Raw genomic sequence first — 24127 nt, 5'->3', positions numbered from 1 at the left:
CTCGCACCCGAGGTTGAATTTTTGGGCAGAAGGATTGCCGCTGATGGAATCCGCCCAACAGAGTCCAAAACAGAAGCAATTTGCCTGGCACCCAGGCCCCGGAATGTCTCAGAACTGTGCGCCTTTCTCGGGCTACTCAATTACTTTGGGAACTTTATGCAGAACTTAAGCACGCTGCTGGAGCCTCTCCACGTGCTACTCAGGAAGGGGTGTGATTGGTTTTGGGGGGACGCCCGGGAATGCGCCTTCAATAAGGCACGCAACCTTCTGTGTTCCAACAGTGTTTTGACTTTCTTTGACCCAGGTAAAAAGCTAGTTCTCACATGCGATGCGTCAGCGTATGGGGTCGGGTACGTTTTGCAACATGTCAATAGTGCGGGCAAATTACACCCCATAGCTTATGCCTCCAGGTCACTTTCGCGGGCGGAGCGTGGGTACGGAATGGTAGAGAAGGAGGCGCTCGCATGCGTGTACGGTGTCAAAAAGATGCACCAATATCTTTTTGGGGCCAAGTTCTCATTAGAAACCAACCACAAGCCCCTCACGTCCTTCCTATCTGAGAGCAAGGCAATAAACGCCAACGCCTTGGTACGAATTCAATGGTGGGCACTCATGCTGGCGTCCTACTACTATACCATAAGGCACAGACCAGGCACAGACAACTGTGCCGACGCGCTCAGCAGGCTACCCCTGGCGACCACGGAAGGGTCTGACGAACAGGACTGTGAGATAGTCATGGCAATCAATGCCTTTGAGTCCACAGGTTCGCCCATGATGGCTCGCCAAATCAGAGCCTGGACGGCCAGCGACTCCATGTTATCCTTAGTAAAAAGATGTGTCCTAACTGGTGACTGGGCAGAGGCTCGCGATGCCTGCCCCGAGGAATTAAAACCCTTTCACAGGCGCATGCATGACTGCCTGATGTGGGGCAGCCGAGTAGTCATGCCTCTACGAGGCAGAGAGGCATTTGTCCGGGAGCTCCACCGCGAGCACCCGGGGATCGTTCTCATGTAGGCCATAGCCAGATCCAACATCTGGTGGCCTGGTATTGACGCGGACTTGGAGCTCTGCGTCCGAAGGTGCACCATTTGTGCCCAACTCAGCAATGAGCCCAGGGAGGCTCCACTGAGCCCCTGGCCTACCAAACAGTGGTCGCGGGTGCACGTAGACTATGCGGGCCCATTCATGGGCAAAATGTTCCTCATAGTTGCAGATGCATTTTCAAAGTGGATCGAATGCACCATTTTAAACTCAAGCACAACCTCCAACACTGTGGAGAGCCTTGCAACCATGTTTGCAACGCACGGAATCCCTGACATATTAGTCAGTGACAATGGTCCGTACTTCACCAGCGCAGAATTCCAAGACTTTGTACTAAACTATGGCAGGGGTCCCAAATGGCTTGCAGGGACAGTAACGGGCAAGGAAGGAAACAGGCTACTTGTAGTACAAATGGACAATGGCAAAACCTGCTGGAGGCATGTAGACCAAGTCAAAAGCAGATTTACAAACAACACTGCGGAACCAGAGACAGACTACAATGTGGAACTCGCACCACATTTGGTGGACAGACAGAGGGAACAACCTGAGGAAAGGGCAATCCCAACAGACAGCCCAGGCGAGTCAACAACAATCACACCAATCAAAACAGACAGCCCAGGTGAGATACCAGCAACCATACCCAAAGAAAAACAGACACCAAGGCAAACAACTGAACCACAACTCAGACGCTCCACGCGAGAGCGTAGACCACCTGAGAGACTGAACCTATAAAGACAATAAGACCTTGGGGGAGGGTGATGTCATGTATCTTACATTATTATATATAACTGTATCCTAACATGCTATACATGACTGTAATAAGATATGACCTGTAACCACCAGCATACCTTACCACCAGGGGTGCACTTGCAAGAGACAGGTATATAACGACAGATCTCAGGCAAGTGCAGCATTCCAGAGCTGTGAAATAAAGGTGCAGGTCCAGAGTGACCTTGACTTCACTATATGCCTCGTGTGAATCTGTACTGAGGGGACAGGACTTTACAGGCACCAACACTCTGCAAGAAACCATGGAGTGTATGTTCACCCCAGTGGACACTGCAGTTGGGCCCTATTTGTATGTGTCTTTGGTACCAATAATAGCATCACTCAGTGATACTCATACTTGGGTAGTACAGGATCTTCGCTCCTTGGACAGGCGAGGATAGGGCTTCAGTTGGACCATGGATATCTTACAGATCCTGCACATCAGTGGGAATGCTGATCTTCAGCCTGATTGCAGGAAGAATGTTGGGATCTGTCAGGATGACTGCATACCTGGATCCTTGGTACCCCATGAACCAAAGAGCGTCATCGTGCCAGAAAGCTAGCTGGGCCAGACTGCCTCAGCAGCCACCCAGTTGCTGTAGGTTGTAGCCAAGTCCTCTCAGACCTGAGCTCCTAGAGGTTGCTGACCATAAGCATTTCAAGATTAAGCCACAACAGCCTTCAACCTCCCATGCTAAAACCACTGAGCTATTTATTGATGTCAATGGAAATAAAAATCAGGAGAGATGTCAAATGGATTGCTGACTTGCAATCACCCATTTTGCACTATTGCACAAAGTTAAGATCTACCCCTAAAAGAAAGAAAGACTTGGATTTATATAGCGCCCTTCACAACCACCGGACTTCTCAAAGCGCTTTACAGCCAATGAAGTACTTTTGGAATGTAGTCACTGTTTTAATATAGGAAACGCAGCAGCCAATCAGCGCACAAGCAAGCTCCCATAAACAGCAATGTGATAATGACCAGATAATCTGTTTTTTTTGCTTTGTTGCTTGAGGGATAAATATTGGCACCAGGGATAACTTCTCTGCTCTTCTTTGAAATAGCGCCATGGGATCATTTACATCTATTTGAGAGAGCAGATGGGGCCTTGGTTTAATGTCTCATCTGAAAAACGGCGCAGTTCTCTCTTAGCATTGCACTGGAGTGTCAGCATAGATTTTTTTGTGCTCAAGTCCTTGGAATGGCACTTGAACCCACAACTTTCTGACTCAAAGGCGAAAGTGCTACCCACTGAGCCACAGCTGACACTGTGTGTAAAATAATATCGGGTAAATTACAATTTTAGAATTAGTAGTGGACCTATGAAATTAAGCAATTTCCAATTCTATTTATCCATTTTTTTTTCAAACGTCTCAAATGGGCAAATGGGAAAGGGAGAGGGGAGGAGACAGAACTTATACCATTATGGTAAAACTGGTTCATGAACACTATCATAGTTCTACAAAGAGCTATCAAATTACTAAAGAAGAACCACTGTTTAATTTATCAATGTTTTATTTCTTGATTGAAGAATTTCATTACAATGATGTAGCACAGTTATTGCACTCCTATTTTCAATTGATATCAGTACCTGAGGTTTTACTTAAACAACAACAACAACAACTACTACTTGCATTTTTATAGCACCTTTAACATAGTAAATGTCCCAAGGCTCTTCACAGAAGCAAAATCAAAATAAAAATTGACACCGAGCCAAAGAAGAAGATATTATGAGGCATGACAAAAAGCTTGGTCAAAGAGGCAGGCTTTAAGGAACTCTAAGCTTTATAGGTGGATTTTGCTGCTGGGGGTGCACGACCCATCAGACCATGTTTTGTGTTCAATTCAGGCCTCAGTAAAACAACATAACATTTTGGGAAGAAAATGCAAGCAAGAAGGCCAAAGCTTGAAGACAGGATAGCAAATATTTCTATTGCAATTAAATATTTCCCTTTACTACTGACATAAGCTGGTATGAAGGATATCCATACAGCAAAAAAGATAAGTAGGCTAAAAGTAATAAATTTTGCTTCATTGAAATTGTTAGGCAATTTTCGGGACAGAAATGCCAAAATAAAACAGAGAACAGCTAAGAACCCAACATATCCTAAAATACCAAATAAAGCTTGTTCAGATCTTTTGCTGCATTCTAGAATAATTTTTCCAACTACAGTCGTTGCGTTTTTCTCCACAGAAAGTGGTGATGACAACAGAAACCCAATACAGATAGCTATCTGAATGAGTGTTGTGGCTGCAACAATCATATGGTGATGCATGGGCCGAAAGCGTTTTAACACATTTTGGTTGGGCATTGTCATTGTAAAAGCCAGTACTACCACTATAGTTTTAACAAGAATGCATGAGAAACTCAAGGAAAAGCCAATGCCAAATCCTATTTGTCGGAGGACACAAAATTCGACTGAAGGCTTACCAATAAATGTAAGAGAAGTAAGGAAACACAATGTTAGAGAAAATAGCAGGAGGAAACTAAGTTCATAGTTATTAGCTCGTACAATGGGTGTATTCATGAACTTTATAAATATCATAACAATAGCTACAGAGATAATGGTCCCTAATATTGAAAAAAATGTTAAAACTATCCCCAAAGGTTCCTCAAAAGATAGGAATTCCACCTCCTTTGGTACACACTTATCCTTCTTTTCATTCGACCAGTAATCCTCTGGACATTGAAAACATTCTGTGAAATATGAAGAGAAAATGGAATATTTCAATTAATTTTAAAATTAGGATTTATTTTAGCAGTAGATTTTAAATTGGCATCATATGATATAAAAAACATCATCCTGAAGAATCAGAAAGTGGATAAATTCTACACTGAATGGAAAAAATACATTGGCCTTGAAGTTCCTTGTTGTCTGCAGGATTTACTCTGTTGTTATGGTGTTATAGTGCCAAAAAAATTGAGGAAATTTGTGTTTCAGCACTGCTTTAACAATTTGAACATAATATCCTCAGAGTTTTGCTGTGCTTTCAGCTCTTCTTATGTAATAACTTCAAAGACTACAGAATGAGTATTAGTCAGAAAGGCCACTTTAATTTATCAGTATTTAACATTGCTTGTTTCATGTCAATATTGGTAACTGCAGAGTCACAGTGGATGCAAGTCATTGTACAACAGATTCTGACCTGGGAAACACTCAATAATGGCCCAACATGGGAGAGAGTGGGCTACAAGGTTTTTGGATGCTGCACTGGAGGCCTTGATCAAGAAGGTGGAAAGGAGGAGGAGAGATTCACAAAGGGCCAGGAGGCACTCCAGACAAATCTCAAAAGGCAGTGGGAACAGATAGCCATGGAGGTCAATGCCAGGAGTCAAGCCCTGAGGACCTGAATCCAGTGCCACAAAAAATTCAATGACCTCACATGAGTGGTCAAGGTCAGTGAATGCATTTTCAAGTGCCATATCCCACCAACTTCACCACTAACCTTAGCAATTGCACAATGCACCCCACACACATCACTCACCTACCAAGAATCTCTATCAATCAGGGCTCATACCTAACATTCATAGCTTCACTTCACCCTCACACATTTAGCATTGCTGCAAGCTTCACACCCTCATCTCACAGCTTTCACACACTTCCAGCTATTCAACTATGACAACCACATCACCCAAACAGATTACACAACACTCAATCACATGCTTCCCTCTCTCTTGCAGGAAAGGTGGTGCAAAACCAGAGGCAGCAGGACCTAACCGGTGGGGGACAGATGTGTCTGCATGTCCTTACCCCCATGGAGGAGACAGTGCTCACCATCATTGGAGCAGCCATTGCTGAGGCTGTGGCCAGTGGCGGGGCTGAAACCATAGAAGATTAATATCCTTTTATCTAATCCTCCTTCTCACATACCACTTCCCCCTCATTCCACAATCGCTTCTGATTTACAAGCTGAAGATGGTGTAAGCATGCACCTCTTGCTATCCCCACCATCCCTCACCACAACCTTACTCTTGTGCATTTCTCCTTTCAGATACCCAAGAACTGCAATCTGGCCAGGCATTGGTCGAAGAGCAACAGGTGGAAGAGCAAGAAAACAGTGATGACACCATTATTCAATTTCACACACGCAGTCACCAGCTCAGATACTGACAATGCATGTCATTTAGAGGATAACATAGTCGTGGGATCGGCATGTGGTGAGACACAGGGCACAAGTTGCCTGCAGCCAGGGAGGGGGTGGGGGAAGGATAGCGCTGGTGCAAGCTCGCCAGAGGACACACACAAGTTCTGTTGCAGAAGACTCAGACAAGCAACTTGATGGGGCAAGCTTCAGAAAAAGGCTGATGGGTATGCACAATGAAATGCTTGGTGCATTGAGAAGCCAGCCAAAAAGCCTGTGTGAAATGTCAAGGAGCATAGAGGAGTCCTGCACAACTTTGGCACAGGGCTGTGCACAGTGCTCAGAGCCTATCCTTTCCGGCATGTGGTGTGGTAGCCAACTCCATTAGCACACTTGCAGATCAAACCGAGATGCAGCATCTGATGGCCGATGTCTCAGCTTCCATTGCAGCACAAGCAGGACCACCCAACGTCTGAGTGATGCAGTAGAAGCTCAGACTGTTGTCATGCAAGGTCAGCCTTCTGCCATGCATGCTCAGACTCCTGCCATCATGGCTCTGGTTTCCAGTGTTCAAAGGTGCTTGCAGGGTGTCACAGCAGTCCAGCAATCTGTCCTCCAACAGATTACTAGGACTGCTGAGCTGCTGACCTGGGGGAGTGGCAGTGGCTCAGATGACAGCATTCATCCTCCCCCTACCCACCACACACCCCCCAACCCCGCCAGTGCCCCTACTTCTGCCTGTCAGCCCTCCAGCCCATGCCGAGGTGGTGCAGTCCACAGCCAGGCATTCTAGCTCCTCGAGTTCATCCTTCAAGGCCATCTTCAGTCCCTTTCATTGAAAGACAGCAGCCTTCCACCAGACATGCGGAAGCCATTGGGGTAGCGCCTTGTAGAAGCATTAGGACAGGCAAAAGCACATGGAAAACAGGCACTAAAGGAATGTACAAAGGTGATTAGTTTACATTTATTTGCAATATGGCATGATTTCATTTATAAATTTAGTTTGCCAGGTTTATGATGTGTTGGTTTTTATTTGTATATTGTGGCCAAGTGGATGCTGTGATGGTCAGTGACAATGTAAGGCATTAGACTGTTGGTGAATGGGGAATTGTAATTGCATTTGCTGGTATCGTACTCCGGTTAGCTCTTCATGGACAGCCCGGCCAGAAAGGGGCTGTCCGGGTTGCCTTTGCCATTCTTCCTCATTCTCCTACTCCTCCACCTCCTCTTCCTCCTGCTCCTGCCCCTCAGCTAGTCACCATATAGATGGTGGTAAGGGCTGTTCCCTCATGACGGCAAGGTTGTGCATCATGCAGCAGACCATCACGAATCATGACACCAGCTCTGTCAAGTACTCCAGGGCTCCTCCAGAGTGATCCAGGCAGCGGAAGCGTTGTTTCAGCACGCCAATGGTCTGATCTATAACATTTTGTGCAGCAGCAAGGCTTTCATTTTTTGTATGCTGCCCACGTGCTACCCACGGGCCAGCCCACACTGCGATATGTGTGCGCGCTAGGTCCTTGCAGCAGAGCTGGTCTCCAACCGTCCTGGTTAATCCCTGCTACTGCAACTGCCACCACATGTTAAAAAAATCCACGCACAAGCATCTTCCACCCTTCAAGATGTAGTTCAGGATCCAAAATATTAGGTCCTTCATTGAAACACCTGTGAACTCATCCCTTTTCGGTGTGGAAGCAAGTCATCTTCATTTCGAGGGACTGCCTATGATGATGATGATGCTGCCCACGTGTACATGGGTTGTGCACTGGAGTCATGAGTCATGTCATCAGCAGATAGCCCTTGTTGCCCAGTAGCCACCCTTTCGTTTCTCATGGTGGCTCAAATGCAGATAGCACAGCGACTGTCGCAGAATGAAGACATCATAACTGCTGCCAGGATACCTTCCATTGACCTGCATGATTTGCTGCCTATATTCACAAACCAGCTGGACGTTGAGGGAGTGGAATCCCTTTCGGTTGTGGTACATGTTAGAGTTTACATGCAGCGCCTGCAAAACGAAGTGCTTGCATTCAGTGGCACCCTGCAGCATAGGGGAGCCTACAATCCTCATGAAGCCATGTGCTCACTCCACCTGCTGGTCTCCAGCAAGAAAGTTTGAAATGTAGTCAGCTCTCTTTGAATAGAGAATCTCAGTGACCTCCTTTATACAAGAGTGGACGGCAAACTGCGAGATGTTGCAAGTATCTCCAGCTCCAGCCTGGAAGGTACCCAATGCATAAAAGTTCATGGCCATGGTCATCTTCGCAGCCTTGCTCTGAAGTTGCAATTGTGGCTGCAGATATCAGTGAGGACATTCTTACTGAAGTGCAGATGTCTCACACATTGTTCCTTGTGAAGGTTAAGGTAGGAGTACTACTCCCTTAACATCCTGGCCTCCAGCTAAGAGCGATTCTCCCCCTCCTTCTCCTCCCCCCCTCCCCCTTTCAGCAGCTTATCTTGCTCTTTGTGGCTTCTGTTCATTCTCCAGATCAACCTGTATTCCAAGGGAAATTCCTACTAGTGCAACCATGTCTGTCAGCAAGTGGTTTGTGGAGAAGCCCTGAAGTCACGTAAACGTCCTTCAGTACCTGCCACACCACTCCCTGTAGACATTAGCAACTACAGAATCATGACTGCTACCAGGATACCTTCCATTGACCAGCATGAAAGCACCAAAGACTTGTAGACTCATAGCAACAGCTAGTAGAAATTGATCAGCTCCTAAACTATAAGTAGGTGATGATCCCTTCAAATAGTGCTGGTGGTGGGAGAGGGAGCAGGTCCTTCCTGCTACTAAATGCATGTTCAGCTGTGTGAGCTTAAGAGAGGGCATTAGCTGGAGCATGGAGCTCCTAAATGGCAGTGCTGGCATTTGCAAGTTGTGGGAACTGATCATCAGCAGCAATCACTGAAACAAAATAATGTCAAGTTATGACTCATGTCAATGGCGCACTAAAATTAATGCAATTTTGGATCATATATCATTTATATTTCCCTAGTACATGCCAGAATGGCACATTGTACGTGTGGGAGGGTATCCCAGGTTATGTTGTTCCACATAACCTTAAAGATGTAAAAACTTTACCACAGTTAAGGCAAAGTATCTGACAAACTATTGAAATTCCTACAAATGTATATGTCCATGTGAGTGACTCCTGATTGCACCTCAATTCTTATTAATCACCTTTTAGCCGGTCTTCTTGTGGCTGGAAAATAATGTTTGTCAAAATGAGATAATGGCGGGCAAAAATGGCACAATGAATTAACGTTGCTGTATATGAATGGGTTATAATATTAGGCTCCAACAGCAAGAGCTATCTTAAGATTCGAGTCCCTCACCTCCCATACCAGTTCCCATAAATAAATACTTTAATTATTTCCTCTCTTGTGACTGAGGACACCCAACCACCCATTTGTCTCCTCTTGTCAGATCAGTACTTGAGGCTCGGAGGCCTGTGGAAATTGTTCTTGTCCCCACATCACTTCCATTCCACCATCGTCTATGCAAGGCCTGTCCTGCTCCCCACATCCTCGGCATATAGCGGACATCAGTGCTGTGAAATGAAATTTATTTTTATTATATATAAGTATACCTGTGCCATTTGATATCTCTCCATTGGCACAAGGAATGCAATCAAAGCAGCAGATTGGTTGTCCTTGTTGAACTCTTTTCCGAGTTCCCGGGAGGCAGTTTTCACTGCATACAGAATGTGGAACCTTGTCAAGTACAAAGACAATAAAACATCATGAAATAATGCTGAAATAATGTGTTGGCCGAAATGAGTCTTGTTTCCTACACTGTTAATGTGTACAGTTTTACATAGGTCACATTTCAATATTTACTTCATAAAAATTAAAATATAAAGAGATAATCTTAATCTTAGCACTAACACAGACTTTTATTTAATTGGTTACAGTGTCAAAATATTATTACTACTGGTATGATTAAAAAAAATAGTTTTATTCATTTACTACAATATCTGCGATCAAATCATACATTTCCTGATGTGTTAATCATTGACATGCACAGGCAAAATATATTGATGTAATTTGGGATGAGGGCTTTGGCAGTTTGTGCATGGAAATGGTATGAAAATAGTACTACACATGAGATCGTTACTGCAAAGCCACACTCAACCTCATCCTGCTGTGCCACTCATCACATCCCCATCACTCTGCCTTCCCCACCCTACCGCTGCACATCCTTACTCACACCAACTTATTTTGCACTTAATTTGCACCTTCACCAATCCCTCTCTATCTACATTATCACTTCGCCATCTCACTAGCCACCCTTCACACTCACCCTCATCCTCGTCCAATCATATGATCATACAATCATGTAAAAGAAATGGCTTGGGCATTGTAGGGATGCTTTATGGTGTTGGTGTGGGGAGGTGCCAACCTGGTGCATCATGTGACAGCCAGTGTGAGCAGCATCAAGTGAAGTAAATCTGATCATGGTGAGCCCATCCGTGGCGTCCCAGGCAGCAATGTGGTCAGGTGCTGATGCCCTGTGTCCTGTGCAGCATCAGTTGATTGCGGAGAAGGTTGGTGTTGTTGTTGATGCTGCTGGTGTGTCTGGTGATGCTGGTGTTGGGGCTGATCGTGGTCGGATTCTGAGGACCAAGGTGAGGTAGTTTCAAGGGCACCGATGCTAATATAATAGATGGCATGTGAACTTGAGATGATAGAAGCGATCTGTCAATGGTGAGAGATGTTGTTCCAATGAGGTGATACTGGATAGAGAGATTGTTCCAAAAACTTACAACCTGCATAAAGCTCAATGTGCCTTCCAACTGCAGTAAGCAACAGCTTTTGATCTTGGAAAGTGAACAGTTGTGAGTTGGGAGCTTTTACATAAGAACATAAGAACATAAGAAATAGGAGCAGAAGTGGGCCATACGTCCCCTCGAGCCTGCTCCGCCATTTAATAAGATCATGGCTGATCCGATCATGGACTCAGGTCCCTTCCCTGCCTGCTCTCCATAACCCCTTATTCCCTTATCGTTTAAGAAACTGTCTATTTCTGTCTTAAATTTATTCAATGTCCCTGCTTCCACAGCTCTCTGAGGCAACAAATTCCACAGATCCACAACCTTCTGAAAGAATAAATTTCTTCTCATCTCAGTTCTAAATGGGCGGCCCCTTATTGTAAGATTATGCCTTTTAGTTCTAGTCTCTCCTATCAGTGGAAACATCCTCTCTGCATCCACCTTGTCAAGCCCCCTCATAATCTTATACGTTTCGATAAGATCATCTCTCATTCTTCTGAACTACAATGAGTAGAGCCCCAACCTACTCAACCTTTCCTCATAAGTCAACCCCCTCATCTCTAGAATCAACCTAGTGAACCTTCGCTGAACTGCCTTCAAAGCAAGTATATCCTTTCGTAAATACGGAAACCAAAACTGCATGCAGTATTCCAGGTGTGGCCTCACCAACACCTTGTACAACTGTAGCAAGACTTGCCTGCTTTTATACTCCATCCTCTTTGCTATAAAGGCCAAGATACCATTGGCCTTTATTGCAAAGGGGATGGAGTATACTAACCTTTTGTGTTTCATGCACAAGTATCCCCAGGTCTCGCTGTATTGCAGCACTCTGCAATCTTTCTCCATTTAAATAATAACTTGCTCTTTGATTTTTTTCTGCCAAAGTGCATGACCTCACACTTTCCAAAATTATACTCCATCTGCCAAATTTTCGCCCACTCACTTAGCCTGTCTATGTCCTTTTGCAGATTTTTTGTGTCCTCCTCAAGCATTGCTTTTTCTCCCATCTTTGTATCATCAGCAAACTTGGCTACATTACACTCGGTCCCTTCCTCCAAGTCGTTAATATAGATGGTAAATAGTTGGGGTCCCAGCACTGATCCCTGCCCTGTGGCACCTCACTGGTTACTGATTGCCAACCCGAGAATGAACCATTTATCCCAACTCTCTGATTTCTGTTCGTTAGCCAATCCTCTATCCATGCTAATATGTTACCCTCAACCCCGTGAACTTTTATCTTGTGCAGTAACCTTTTATGTCGCACCTTGTCAAATGCCTTCTGGAATTCCAAATACACCACTTCCACTGGTTCCCCTTTATCCACCCTGTTCCTTACATCCTCAAAGAATTCCAGCAAATTTTTCAAACATGACTTCCCCTTCATAAATCCATGTTGACTCTGTCTGACCAAATTTTGCTTCTCCAAATGTCCTGCTACTGCTTCTTTAATAATGGACTCCAACATCTTCCCAACCACAGATGTTAGGCTAACTGGTCTATAGTTTCCTGCTTTTTGTCTGCTTCCTTTTTTAAATAGGGGCGTTACATTTGCAGTTTTCCAATGTGACCTCCCCAGAATCCAGGGAATTTTGGTAAATTACAACCAATGCATTCACTATCCCTAGACCCTACTTCTCTTAAGACCCTAGGATGCAAGCCATCAGGTCCAGGGGATTTGTCCGCCTTTAGTCCCATTATCTTACTGAGTACCACCTCCTTAGTGATTGTGATAGTGTTAAGTTCCTCCCCCCCATAGCCCTTTGACTATCCACTGTTGGAATATTGTTAATGTCCTCTGCCGTAAGGACTGATACAAAATATTTGTTCAGAGTTTCTGCTATCTCCATGTTCCCCATTACTAATTCCCCAGTCTCGTCCTCTAAGGGACCAACATTTACTCTAGCCACTCTTTTCCTTTTTATATACCTATAGAAACTCTTGCTATCTGTTTTTATATTTCGTGCTGGTTTACTTTCATAGTCTATCTTCCCTTTCTTAATCATTTTCTAGCACAATTGCAGCTATCAAGTAAAGAAATAAATTCATGGTCACACAACTACAGACATCCTTACCTGACATCATCCCTGAGCAGCGCAAACCCGGTAAAATGGTAAGTTCAGCTCAAAATTCTTTTTAATAGGCTCTTAACAAGGGCATAACGACTTAAATTGGCTCCTCCGCCACAGCATGTTGGGTCTGTTCAGCGTTGACAGACACGACATCTGGGAAAGTATGGTAGCGGTGGGTTCACAGTGGGGTCCTGACCCGCTGTCCATCATTTTAAATTTAATAGCGTACCTGCCACCCACCTGTCTGCATAGTGCCGGCAAAATTCCAGCCAATGATTTCATCCAGCCAGCTGAAAACCATCACTTGAAATTTCTTTTTGAAACTGGCAATAAACCCACAACTAGAATCATAGAATGGTTACAGCAAGGAAGAAGGCCATTCGACCTATCAAGCCCGTGCTGGCTCACTGCATGAACACCTCAGCTAGTCCCACTCTCCCGCCCTTTACCCGTAGACCTGCAAATTTCTTTCTTTCAGGCAGTTATCCAACTCCCTTTTGTGGGCAGTAATTGAGTCTACCTCCACCACCCTTTCAGGCAGTGCATTCCAGATCCTAACCAATCGTGTATGATACCAGTTTTTATTTCACTTTGACAAAAAATGTTACAGTTTGAAAAATGTATTTGTAGTACCTTAATGCAATTCTTATGAATCCATAAATGGGTAGCAGCCTGACTTCACTACTCCACTCAGCTGTAATGCTGTCAAAAGTACTACAAGAATGCACTCCTGACCCCGGTTGATTTTCCGTGGCCAGAGTCATTTGAATACTTTTAGCAGGCTTCCTAACCTCTGCTGGAGAGTACAATTGAGGGGCGTGGAGATTAGCATTGGTGGCAAGCTTTGACTCGAGCCGTAAGGTTGTGTGGCAGGAGACCTGTGCTGTCGCTTGAAGAACTGAACATTTTTAATTTTTTTTAAGAAGGCGCCGGCTCACATATAATTGATTGTTCTGCAATTGATTGCATTAACTTTTTTGCTCTTTAAATGTTAAATGGTCCTTCTGGCACCTGCAACTTTGAATACCAGGGACAAGGCTTCCCTTTCATCCAGTGTTGCTATGGCAGAAATTACTGAAGTTATATTTCCATCATCTGCATAATATTGCAATATTCCATGCACATATGCGATACTGCACATTTCCCTCACTTCCAGAAGGAAATCGCATGCCCTATATAAATGGATGGGGACCCAACAGAATGGGTCCTCAGCCAACTTGCAACCCTGCCAGCCTTGGTTGGGCCAAAAAAAATCAACAAAGTTGAGGCAAATAATGCAGGCCAACATGTTTAAAGTCGCAACATTAATTTTCAACCAGTTATTTGTTAAATTATGTCAAATCAGTTGCAATAAAGCTCCCAGTGCCTGGCCTCCATGTGCTTGTGCTGATTTGGAAGCACAGCCATCTGTAATGAGGCTATTGAGACAATAAAATATGAGCAATTTTTACCAATTTTTATGTCCATCAAGGTAGGAAGTAAGTGCTGATATATGGAAGATTTTACCATTTTGCATTTTTCATAGTCAAGAGTCTCTGATCTTTCAAGCAATTCAAATTTATAAGAAACGTATACAAGCTCAATGATTCATTGAAAACATTTGGATTAAATTAATGCTTTCTCTTTATGGAAAGCAAAGTTGAGGGTAAACCTTGTTGATAAACATACCTCTAATTCACCAGCATTCCAGATGAGGTCCTGCTCTCTAATAGTAAGTTCAAGTCCTGGAGGTGCTCTGGCATCATAACGTCCTACTTTCACATATTCAATGATGCCATCAGAAGTCACTTGCCAGTTTATTACATTATATACGGCTGAAACATCACCATTTTTATCAAAATGCCGTTCATTCCCTGATTGATCGAGGAACCGGACTTTTTTCATGTAATGTAGAAGCTACAAGGAAAAGATACATGAATGACATTTTTAAACCCAATCACAATACTTAAAGCAGAAGTTTCATCAGTATGACAATATTTGACGTTTAAAGTATCAATTGGCTCTACTCTGCCAGCTGATAATTGTTTTCACAAAAGGTGACCACTGGTATGCATTAAAAGGGCACAGTATTGATCTCAGCACTGTGGAGACAGGGTTGAGTTGCTGTGGTAGCTGATATAGATCTTTTAAAAAGCTAGGTTGTGGTCATTTTCTTATTAAACTTCTCTGTGGAACATGCCAGTGTTTTAAAAAATTGAAGATGCAATATGTTAGCATTCTTCTTGTCAATAAATTTATGTGAGAAGTCACAAGTGTAAATTTTCCGATTGATTTCATCCAAAAATATTTTTTTTCTTTTTCTTTTAGGTGTTAAGTTGCTTTATGGTAATTAGTGATATTTTTGTCTGAACCTCATTAATACCATCACAATGGGTTTCCCTTGTGGTTATGTTTTCTTAAAGGAAAAAAAAGACCAACGGAGTGGTTGGTCAGGCAACACCAGAGGCAATCTGGTCACACCCTTGGACCCATGTTTATAGACCAAGTCATACATACCTGCATCTGGTGGAGGAACATTGCTTTCACAGGCTGTAATTCACATTCCATAAAACCAGCGAGCTCTGGACGCCCATCGCAAAATCGGCCAGCTCAGTAGGTCCTGAGGCGGGAGGGATATGGGAAGGGAGTGAACCTGGGTCAGCAGTGGCCTGCAGTACTTTTGTGGTACACTTCTGTTTCTCCTAACTCCACATATATGTAAGTAAAAAAAAGTGCCTTTTTGTTGGCAGCCTCCAGTGGTCCCTTTAAGGTGTATAGCACCTGTTTCAAGCGGGGGCCCGAGGCACTCGGAAATTGCCAGCTTCCAATTTGTCAGCCAGCATACTTCCAGAAGGGATCGGGTGCGGGAGGCAGCCGGCTGAAATTCATTCCTCGAACCCTCATTTTCCATCCACAGAACAGGTGTGATGCAGCCCAATTTCTCCCCTATATTGAAAATCTGACAGCAAGGCTTTATAGCTGTAATAGGAGGCTTTGAGGGTGTCCTTAAAATGTTTCCTCTGCCCACCTGGGGCTCGCTTGCCGTGTTAGAGTTCCGAGTAGAGCGCTTGCGTTGGAAGTCTCGTGTCAGGCATGCGGACGATATGGCCCGCCCAACAGAGTTCGGGGATTTTGGCCTGAGCGAGAACACTGACGTTGGTGCATCTATCCTCCCAGTGGATTTGCAGGATCTTGCGGAGGCAATGCTGGTGGTATTTCTCCAATGCTTTGAGGTGTCTACTGCAAATGGTCCATATTTCTGAGCCATATAGGAGGGCGGGTATCACTACTGCCCTGTAGACCATAAGCTTGGTGCCAGATTTGAGGTCCTGGGGCTAGATTTTACATTTCTGTGCAGCTCGCCCAAAAATGGGCGTTATTTCTGGCGTGGGTGGTAAAAATGGGTTTTCAGATCGTCAGCTTCACGCCCATTCTCAAAGCCCTTAGTCTCCACTTTCGAAATTGGGCATTACCACGAGCGATATGAAATGGGCGGTAGCATTAAATCTTTCTGACCTTCTGCCGTAAAGTGTCAGCGTCCTTAGCAACGGCATGGCAACGCTTGATTCCTGCGATTCAGGAGGTCGAGGATCATCATGACATGCGCAGAAGAGGAGACGGAGAGAGAGGGAGCGGAGAGGGACTGAAGGCGTGTGTGGGTGTGGTATGGCTGCTTTGGGGGGATGGAGGGAGAGTTTAGAGTGTTAGAGCAAATAGGGAAACAAAAATTAGCTGTTACCAGCCAGATATTTGCCCGAATTTGGCCTATAATAGAGGGAGAGGAGAAAGTGTCACAGCACGCAGTGGAGACTGACGTTGGCGAGAGCAGTGAGCTGGGAGAGGAGCACATTGGAGGGCACAAAAGAGCAAGGAGGTTCTCGGATGAGGCAAATGCCTCCCTCATGCAGGAGGTCGAGTCACACTGGGGTGATTTGACCCAGGGAGGGCATGGGAAGCCCACCCCAAAGGCCTACCAGCAGATATGGGCCGATATAGCAATGGTGGTCTCGTCGGCAACCAATGAGTTGCGTGAGGGCAACCAATGTCGCAAACGATGGAACGACCTTGTGGGATCCGCAAGAGTAAGTATTACATTTATGTACATGTACTTATTTATTTATATAATTTGATTTGTAACAGTCATGCGTGACTATCAGGAATGTTGTAGTCAAAGTCTGTGGTCACGGTGCACATCTTTAGTTAAAAAATGATAATTATCATAATAATCATGATTACATCTGTCGGTTATGTGTTGTATCAGTCTATGTGACAGTACCTAGCAATGATATCATGCAATGATCTCATGCCATGTTGTCCTGTCACCTTTTACAGAAGAAGCTATCGATGATGAGGTCTGTGCAGAGGCGAACGGGTGGGGGGCCACCAGTCCCCAGCGAATTACTGAAACGGAGGAACGGGTGCTCACATTTGTGGGGAAGCACCCACGGATGGCCACACAAGGAGCTGCAGACCCTGAAGTGATGCCATGTGAGTAAAGCTTACACCATTATGTGATGTAAAGTCACTCCCACTCATGTCTGAACAATCATATATGATAGATGATTTCTAAAATTGTCCCAGAAATAATGCTGGCCTAATGAAATTCATTGCAATGCAGAATGTGTTGAGGTCATGAAATGTGATGTCTGTGATCTTGATAGCGGTCGTGCTTTTGTCGTGCATATGCTGTGGGTAGCGCTGGACTCACCTTGTGACCCTAGCACCACTTTCTCCTCTAATAACCTCATTTGTGTTTTGCAGCTCAGCTACAGCGGGCCCAGGCAAGACCACAGAGGCCAGAAGGTGGGGGCGCGATCTGCTGAGGAATTCCAATTCTCGCCCGTCAATCCGCTGGGTCTGTTCTCTACGGATGAGAGCACTGACTTCGAGGAACCTGCATCGCCACACTCCAGAAGCCATGCTACCCCAAGGCCATCTAGTGCTCTTTCGGTCATTCCCGCCTCCACTCTGGAGGTACCGGCCACAAGCACCTCGCCACATGGCACCTCATTTGTCCCCAGGACGGCGCTGACCCCGCGGAGGTTTCGTGCACGCGGCAGGTCTGGTCCACGAGCGCAACATGAGAGCGGAGAGATGGTAGACTTGTCCAGGAGGACTGTAGACATTGGTGCCCAGCTTCTCGATGCATTGGGGGGTCATATCCCGACAGCTGGCCACCATGACTGAGTACGTTCTGCAGATGGCGGAGGCCCTGGAGGCGATAGCCAGGAACACTGCTGGCACAGGCCTCCCAGTGGTCCTGGAGCACGGCACTCCACCCTTAGGTTCCGCACCACCACTGCGAACGACAGATGAGAGACAGGACCAAGATCTCTGCGGCTCTCATTCTATGGCTTCTCGGCCTCGGTGTGGGTGTCATGCACGGGGGATCATCAGCCAGGTGGCTAGGCCATATCAGTTGTCACCAAGCATCCAGCATTGTCCTTGTGGCTGACTCTTAAACATGTCAGAGACAGCACTCCCACGCAGGATGTGAGCCTCATCGAAGCTGCCCGGACACTTGGCATTCACTGCCATTATGATCTGGTTGTGGTCAACAACTAGTTGGACCTTCAGGGAGTGAAATCCTTTTCTGTTGCGAAAAAGCTCTGGATCCTGAGAAAGTGCCCGCATGGCAATGTGAGTGTACTGTGTTGCTTCCTGCACCCTGGGAAACTTACCAATGCGGTCGAATGCTCCAGCCCTATCAGTCAGTGCCTCCGTTGTCATGGGGAAGCTGATAAAGTCCATTCTTCACGCGTACAGGGCCTCCGTGACCTGTTTAATGCAGTGATGGGTGGCATGGTGAGATAGAGGGGAAATGTCAACTGCGGAAGCCTGAAAGTAACCAGACGCATAGAAAGACAGTGCCGTGGTGACCATGACCTCGACCGACACTGATGTCCTGATGGCAGGCTGCATATGTGGCCTGATGAGTTCACATATTTCAATGATCACCACCTTGTGGAAGCACAGTCTCTGAAGGCAGGTGTGCTTGGACACGTCGAGGTCCTTTCCCTGTAAGTGCAGGGTGTGTATGGTCTGGATCTCCTCCTCATTCTTGCACGTCTTAAATTGGGCACATAATGATGTGCATTATACATTGAGCCATTTGCACTCTGCAGCACCTGTATATTAATCGATGCAGGCTGAGAAATGGCTGGCCCCACTGCAATTAAATTATAATAGCAATTGATCAGAAGCAATAATTTCCTCACTAAAATACTCCTATAGTAAACCTCCAATAGTCCAGAGTCTGAAAATATTTCTGATGAGATGGTTACTTCACCTGAGAAGAAATCCAGAGTCAATCCAAATTCCCCCGAAGTTGAAGCAGCCTTTTGAATGAAGCGACCTGCGATTTTAAAAATTGCACTCACAACGCTGTGATTAGTTCAGAACATTTCCACTTTTTCTGAGCGATGTTTTGGGCGAGCGATATTGTAGACGAGATGTGTGCGAGGTGGTGAAAGTGACGCTGGGCGATCGATCTCCTGGTCGTTAGTTTCGGCAAATGTGATCTTTACGACAAAAAAAGTGGGCGGGCGGTATTATTGAATTTCGCATTAATTATGTGCAGAAACTAACGCTGGGCGAAATTATGGGTGTTGATTTCGCCCGTTCTGATGTTTCTGCCCACAAAAAGTGGGCAAGCGGTATTATTTTTTTCCCGGCGTTACGCACATGGGGAAAGTAACGCTTGGCGATAAGTGTTGGAAAAATGGGCCTCAGTTTCCATTTTGTGGCTAAATGGGCGATATATGGGAGTTATACGTCATTCAGCTGTAAAATGGGCAAAAAAAGTGGAAAATCTAGTCCTAAGTCTTCAAACACTGTCTTCCTCAAGCGACCGAAGGCTGCGATGGGCACAATGGAGGTATTGTTGGACCTTGTTGTCGATGTCTGCCCTTGCTGATAGTAGGCTCCCGAGGTATGGAAAATGGTCCACATTGTCCAAGGCTGCGCCGTGGATTTTGATGATCGGGGAGCAGTGCTGTGTGGCGGGGTCAGGTTGGTGGAGCACCTTTGCCTTATGGATGTTTAGTGTAAGGCCCATGCTTTCATACACCTTGATAAAGTGCAACATCCCCACCGGCACCTGGGAATTCCTGGCCCAAGATCGCCCTAAGTGAAGGAAGAGCATCCAGGAGGACGCTGAGCCCCTCGAGCATGAGAAATCAAGCGCAGTGAGCAGAAGGAGCGTGTGACAAACCAGACTCCCCACCCACCCTTTCCTTCAACGACTGACTGTGACAGACTGTAATTTCCATATTAGACCGTACAGTCACCTGAGAACTCACTTTTAGAGTCTTCCTCGATTTCGCGGGACTGCCTATGATGATGATGATAGCTGTAACTGAAATTACAAGTGAAAGTGATAAGGGAAACCACTACAGAGCCAAATTAGAACTGACCTGCCAAGGTTCAAAATCATATGTATGAGCACAGGTTCCATTTTCAAAAGGCCCTTTTCCATTTTCGCAGGACTGCAAATCATGCAGGGCATAAACGACTGCATATACAGCATTGTTCACATTGCATGAGACTCGGAAGTTACTGTCATCTGTGTAGGAGTGATTAGCTGCCCTCATATCTTCCAGCCCAGTGCAGATTTTCTTCGGAGCAGACTGACTCATGTTTGATTTAAGTTTATTTTCTTCTTGTATTACAGTTGACCACGAGCAACTAAATACTTCTTCCCAAAGTTCAGCTATATAAATATCATGAACAGCTATAAATGGACTCGTCTGAAACAGAAATTCCTGGAGACCTTCAATGTCACATAAGGGGAGTGTAAGTCCCATTGTTCCAGTCCAGTATTTAGTGTGTTCTTTTTTTATAATAAATAGTGGACCTGATGTACTCCAACCTTCGCTTGCTAGCCATGTTCTGTCTGTTATATTTTGTCTAACAATCTCTTCAAGTAAAGGAACTATATTAGTGTCACAAGAAAACGCAACTATAATCTTTGCAGATGACATTCTTATGATGTCAACAAGCTGAAGGACCTTTTCTCTAGAATTGTCCATTGGAATTGTCTCAGAAAAGGCAATACACACTCCGAGACTTTCTACTTCTTCTCTAAACATCTGAGCTGCTTGTATGCCATAGTCAACATCGTCTGCTAATATTCCCACCCACTTCCAACCAAAGTGTTTCACAAGAAGGACAAGGACTTTGGACTGAAACATATCACTTGGCATAGTACGAAAAAAGGATGGGAATTCTTCTTTATCACTGAGACGTGGGATAGATGAAAAGTAACTAATCTGTAGAAAACCAAAAAATAGACAATTAATAATAGTATTCTTAAAATAATACGGGTTTTATTTTTAACACAATTCAACTTACAACTTCAGGAATTCTGGTGTGGTGTAAAATGACTTCATTTATTAAGTGATTCCATTCAATGCATATTTCAAATTAAAACTCACACAGGTCCACAAAAGCATTTTTGTCATGGAAACATATATTGCCATAGTTGCTGCAAATAGATTTGGCCATTGGTCTTATTTTATGTTCGGTAGCCCATAATACAGTAAGAGATCCCCAGTGGTAGTCCTACCAGGAGTTAATGCATTCAGTATTTTACCTTGTGTTTGGAGTGGAAGGACTTCCTCTAACAAATGAACAGTTAACGTTTTTGCAAAAAAGTTGATGAATTACTCATAAACTTAATCGCTCAGCAACATAACTCATTTGGATGTACAATTCTAACCAACAAGTTATTAGTAGGGATGGCCATTTAGGATTTTTGCTGACTTCAGTTTTGTAGGATAAAATGTGGATATTTGCAAAGTTAAAGAACACACTGGATAATACAAATCAGTATAGTATCATCCTTAAATTATTAAAGGCATGCCCTTCTCCCCATCATCACTATACTTACACCACTCAGTAAATACAACTACATTGCTTCTTTTATATTAGTATCTACTGTTCCCGGTGAGACAATGGGGCTTCACACTCCCACTTTACTAGCAGAAATTAGACACATACCTGCCACCCCTTCCTCAGATCATCTGAATGTTCAGAGACTATGCAGGTACACACATAAATAGACCACTAGGAAGTGAATGGCCCAGCTAAACCATAGGCATTAAAATAAATTCATTGTAAAAATCAAAAGCATATTAAATATATATCCAGCTATTAATCATCTTTCTTCTAATGCACTGTCAGATTGGTTTTAATTACAGTTTTATTAAAAAAGCAAATAGCTGTGATAATTTTAAAGGAACTTTCTTTTGTTTCTTTTGCTACAAACACAGACATTAGGGACCATGGATGCCCTCTATACATTCATTTCACGTGCGCAAAACTACCTAAAGTTTTTTAAATATTAGAAATGATCACTGTGAAAATAGTGGGGGTGAAAATCCCCAGCGCCCTGATTGGGGACAGTACCTAACTCAGAGTGGGACTTCCTGCGCCCGTCACTTACGTGTTTCAATGCCCCTCCCCTTCAGTTAAAGGGGAGGGACGCTGCGCACTCTGCTGGGCCTCTGATGGCCTTCACTGGGCCACCAGGGTGGCGTGGTGCTGAGGCCACAGCCCGGCATCCAAAACAGAGTGCCAGGCTGCACGATGGCGGCCCGGACCATTCAACAGAGGAAAAAGTGGGGCGACAGTGAGTCAGCCAAACCAATAAGATAGCAGCACAGGGCGTTCCTGGCCTCCCTTTTAACTTCTGCCCCGCGAGCGGATGTCGGCCCGGTTCGTGACCTGCAATGCTGGTGCTGATACTGCTCTCAGCAGCCTCGCGGGGCACTGGCCAATGTTCGCCACATGGCGGAAAGGGGTCGGCATGCGGCGCTAAGGAGTTGACATCATCGGCGGTTACGCAGCGAACCGAGGCGCTACCGGTGGGGCGCAGCGCTACCAGGGGAGCGCCTCCACTAACACCTGCGCAATTACGCGGGAGCCAGTAACACAGACCCCCACCCCAGGCGAAAACAGTTTTGCGTCCCGTTAGTGCCCCCAGGAGGCGCTAACGGGCGTCACTAATCGGGGCAATTTCGATCCCTGTGTCTATTATCTTGCTAAAATTAGTGAAGATTACATTTTTGACTCTGGAATCTTTGCTTTCAGCCTGGATCCAGATGTTTTTAAGATATTGCAAATTTTGCACTTTGTTTATGGCAGGACTTGTTAGTCTCGCATCTCCAAAACTGTACACCTCATTTTTGTAATTTTTATATCAGATTATTGAATGTTCACAGCTGGAATAAGCATAAAACATTAATAGAACCTTTGGATGCTAAGAACTGGAATAAACTTTGATTATAATTTAGTAATGCCTGGAACAACAATTCATCTGGTCTCTATGCATGGTGCTATTGTAAATGTGTTCATGCAAAATGTCCTTTGTTTAGTATTTCCCGTGAACATATAAACAAGTTGGGAAGAATTTTAACGCATCCTGCTCAGTGGGATGCTCACTGCAGTTTGCTTTCAATTTCCATAACAATATAAAATTAGCTGCACATTTGATCAATCTATTTTGAGAGTTAAAATTTCAGGTCGATGCCATCTCTAACTTTTTACAGTTCTGATGAAAGGTCACCGTCCTGATACGTTAACTCTGTTTTTCTCTCCACAGATGCTGTTTGACCTGCTGAGTATTTCCAGCATTTTCTGTTTTTATTTCAGATTTCCAGCGTCCACGGTATTTCGCTTTTTTAGCTATTTTGGGATATTGTCTTATTGAAACATAGTCCCTTTCCTTAAACATGATCCCTTTCCTTAAACATGATCCACCTGTGAAAGTAGTCTCTCACCTGAGGGTAACGATAGATCCCAAGTATTGTCGCCATTGCCATTGACATGGTTGAAGTTGAGGCACCTATTACAGCAGCCAAGGGAGAATTTAACTGGCATCGGTAATTTGGTGTGAACTTCTGCTGTCCAGATACTATAGCGAATGCATCCTGTATAGCCATAGGAATATTATAGCAGGTGTCGTGGATGGCATAACCCAAAGTTATGTTTGGCAATAGCGTTGGATCTTTATTTATTTCATTAATTGCGAAGATCATTCCTTGCATCCATCGGTATGTCCTAATATTGAAGCTTGAAAGCAGAAATTCACATAATCATAATTAACAATGATTATTAAAATTGAAACTCTATAATAAAAAAACTTAACTGGAGGAGGGTTAGTTCCGGCGAATTAAAGAGGGATCTGACCCAGGTAAATTGGAGTCAAAGACTGGCAAGCAGAAATGGGTGGCCTTAAAAGAGAAGATAGTTTGGGTACAGTCTAGGTACATTCCCACAAAGGGGAAAGGGAGGACAACCAAAGCCAGAGCTTCCTGGATGACAAAGAGAATAGGCTGAAGTAGAAAAGGGGAGTGTGTGACTATTGTGAGCTTGATAATACAAGGGAGAATCAGACTGAACATAAA

At 44.6% G+C, this 24127-nt stretch overlaps 1 protein-coding gene across 1 annotated transcript; it reads right to left on the bottom strand.

Moving 5' to 3' along the window:
- Positions 1-3591: 3591 nt before the first annotated feature.
- LOC139266242 (vomeronasal type-2 receptor 1-like) lies at positions 3592-23767 on the bottom strand. Its single transcript, XM_070884070.1, has 5 exons — positions 23501-23767; positions 20135-20989; positions 14409-14636; positions 9490-9613; positions 3592-4511 (listed from the first exon to the last, which is right to left on the bottom strand). Exons 1-5 carry the CDS (start codon positions 23765-23767, stop codon positions 3592-3594), a joined length of 2394 nt encoding a protein of 797 aa, XP_070740171.1.
- Between the last annotated feature and the right edge of the window lie 360 nt (positions 23768-24127).

Source organism: Pristiophorus japonicus, chromosome 6, assembly GCF_044704955.1.
Source record: "Pristiophorus japonicus isolate sPriJap1 chromosome 6, sPriJap1.hap1, whole genome shotgun sequence".
Classification (NCBI taxonomy): Eukaryota; Metazoa; Chordata; class Chondrichthyes; family Pristiophoridae; genus Pristiophorus; species Pristiophorus japonicus.
Note: the sequence above shows the minus strand (reverse complement) of the source record. Positions and strands in the feature narration are given on the sequence as shown.

What these genes read in the sequence shown, in the direction of transcription:
- LOC139266242 (XM_070884070.1), bottom strand. Translation starts at nt 23,767, where the DNA reads ATGCAAGGAATGATCTTCGCAATTAATGAAATAAATAAAGATCCAACG. An exon ending in GGATCTATCGTTACCCTCAG is followed by an intron (nt 20,990 to 23,500) that starts GTGAGAGACTAC and finishes GGTTTTCTACAG; the next exon opens with ATTAGTTACTTTTCATCTAT. An exon ending in AGAGATATCAAATGGCACAG is followed by an intron (nt 4,512 to 9,489) that starts GTATACTTATAT and finishes CATATTTCACAG; the next exon opens with AATGTTTTCAATGTCCAGAG.